Source organism: Microtus ochrogaster, unplaced genomic scaffold (assembly GCF_000317375.1).
Source record: "Microtus ochrogaster isolate Prairie Vole_2 unplaced genomic scaffold, MicOch1.0 UNK27, whole genome shotgun sequence".
Classification (NCBI taxonomy): domain Eukaryota; kingdom Metazoa; phylum Chordata; class Mammalia; order Rodentia; family Cricetidae; genus Microtus; species Microtus ochrogaster.
The window spans coordinates 329037-331448 of record NW_004949125.1 but is presented as its reverse complement, the minus strand read 5'-3'; the positions used below and the strand labels follow the sequence as shown (position 1 = coordinate 331448).

Genomic DNA, 2412 nt, shown 5'->3' with positions numbered 1-2412 from the left:
CCAAGTCTGGGACACACCTGTGAGCTTGCTCAGAGCTTCGTCCTCCCCATCTGTGAAGATGAATGTCTGCAAAAAGAGACAGGACCTGAGTTTGCAGCTCCAAGTCCCCCACCAGAGCCCCAGTCAAGACATCCTGGAGTGCCTTCAGCTGTAGGTCTTATACTCCGCCCCCCACCCTGCACAACAGCCCGAATTCTCCACTGCACATAGAATGTGTGTCCAAGTGTCCAGGGTGAGTGGCAGCTGGGCTGTCGGGGGGAGGGGGACTCATTCCCCAGCCTCAGACAGCTGGGCCCAAGGTCGCCAAAGGCAGCAGGGAGGCACGAGCCAGGTGGGGTGTCCCACCCACCCGCCAGGTAAACGGGCCGCAGCTAATCCTCCCGCCAACTTGTGCACCTGGCGGGGCACACACCCTTATTGACACAACCTGCCTGCCCGCCCAGCCTGCAGGCTTTCCGAGCTGGGGGGGGGGGGGGGATAGGAGGAGGTCGGCTTTGGGAAGCTGAGCTTCACTCAGTAGGGTCGGGGACAAAGGCCTCTGCTGGGCTGCTGCCAAGCCCTGGCAGACAAAGGGCCCCGGAGGGAGGGTGAATCACCAGCCATTGTCCGCCAGCTTTGTCCTGGGCTGGGCCAGCCTTAACTCTGCCGAGTTAAGCAGGAGTGGCCCGGCTGTCATTTCCATACAGCTGGCCTAGTTAACTGGGCCGGCTGGGCTAGAGGTCCTATACACGGGATATGGGTAAGACCATTGGCCATGCAGTACTTTGGCCTGCACCTCCTGCTGCGCCCTATAGGGCAGGTTCCCCCAGCCACAGCAGCCAGCCAGGTTCTGAGAAGTCACTGGTGGTCACTGTGGTAGTGGCAGAAAAGAACTCCTGTTCCCAGGCCCGCAGTAGGGCATCCAAGCATTCAGCCCAACTTAGAAGAGGAAAAAACTCTTCCCAGCTCACTGAAGACCTTGCCCAAGGCCACAGCCAAGACTCCACCTGGCCCGGCACAGGGCCACCCTCTGCCAGGATTACTTTGCGGAAGATGGGGGGGGGGGAGCGCCGGGGCGGGGCCAGGAGCTGCCGGCGCCCGCCTGGGCCCGTCAGCACACGGGAAGGAATGTTCCTTCCTCCGCCGGCCCGCCCAGCGCGTGCCGCCTGCCGCACCCTGGCATGGCAGAGTGCAACCCCGGGGCGGCTGGGGGGATGCTCAGCAGAGGCGGCAGTCCAACCCCCCTCCCAAACCACCAATTCTCCCTTTCCTTTTGTGCACAAAAGGGTCCCAAGGAAACCCGGGTGTGTGCAAGCCTGGAGGTCAGCATTTACCTCAGTTACCCAAGGAACTAACCACCCCAGGCCTGAAGGGGTAGCACACCATGCCCTGAGCGGCCCCAGTTCTTTGCCCAGGCTGACCAAATGCCTGGATGCTCACTCCAGTGAGGCCCCGGGTAGGAGAGCAAAAGGTGAGACCTATATCATTTGCAAGCATGCACCTCTCCCTCCAGGGCTCTGCAGACACCCAGGGCAGCCCACACGCACAGACTCGCACCCACCCCCCCTGCACCCCAGCATCTCAGCCCAGGAATGCCGTGGGAGGTGCAGCGGGCTGGCCTGTGCAGACGCTGCTGCTGGATTAAAAGGAAAATGCTTTCTTAATGAGATCAAGAGAGAGGCCTGTTCTCCCGCGCTTCGATGGTGTCCTAAAAACCCAGCCCAAGGCTACGGAGATTAAAGTCACCTTTGTTCAGTTGTGTGTAGGGGGGGCAGTTTGCAGGAGGCCCGCTCTGTCTGAGGCAGAGCTGTGGGTGCTCCCCCTGCTGTCTCCCCAGTACAGGGAAATCAGGAGAGGAGGGGGCAGGGGCTGCACCTGTGGATATCACTCAGCCCCCAGAAACACTCTAAAGTGGGTATAACACAGCCCGCCTGTGCAGAGCCAAGTAAGTTCTAGGAATGGACTCCTCCTAGTGTCCCGAGGAGGTGGGTACCATCTCCTCCTTGGCATGCAGTGAAGAGACCAGAGGACACCAGTCTGTGACCATACTCAGGAAGAAATAATGCCTTCCAGGGACCCACATCTCCCAACATCCCCCACCAAAACTTCCCCAAAGAAGGACCATCAGGGCAGTGAGGGCAGCCCAACTGGTGAGGGCAGGCAAGGGGGTGGGGGAGAGACACACAGGAAGCAGCATTGTTCCTGGAGCCGAGATTCAAAGAAACACAGGATGCCAAGTTCTGCCCCAGCCATTGTGGCTGTGGCGGTGGCAGCCTGCAGCCTGGCGCACTCCTTAGTGGTGGGGGAGGAGCAAGCAGGCCAGAGGCCAGGCGGCCCTGCCTGTCCACCACTGACCAGCTTCTCCACTTTTCCAAAGGTTGCCGGCTCTTTTGTACAACCCCACAATCGTGCTTGGTGCCAAGATTGCCCGTC

At 60.4% G+C, this 2412-nt stretch overlaps 1 protein-coding gene across 2 annotated transcripts in view; it reads right to left on the bottom strand.

The window, feature by feature from the left end:
- The window catches only part of Lfng (LFNG O-fucosylpeptide 3-beta-N-acetylglucosaminyltransferase), an 8645-nt gene that overhangs the window by 3971 nt on the left and 2262 nt on the right, over positions 1 to 2412 (bottom strand). For both annotated transcript variants that reach the window (XM_005367983.2, XM_026789744.1), the window contains exon 2: positions 18 to 66. In XM_005367983.2, the coding sequence (XP_005368040.1) occupies positions 18 to 66 (49 nt within the window). The remainder of the gene's footprint in view (positions 1 to 17; positions 67 to 2412) is intronic.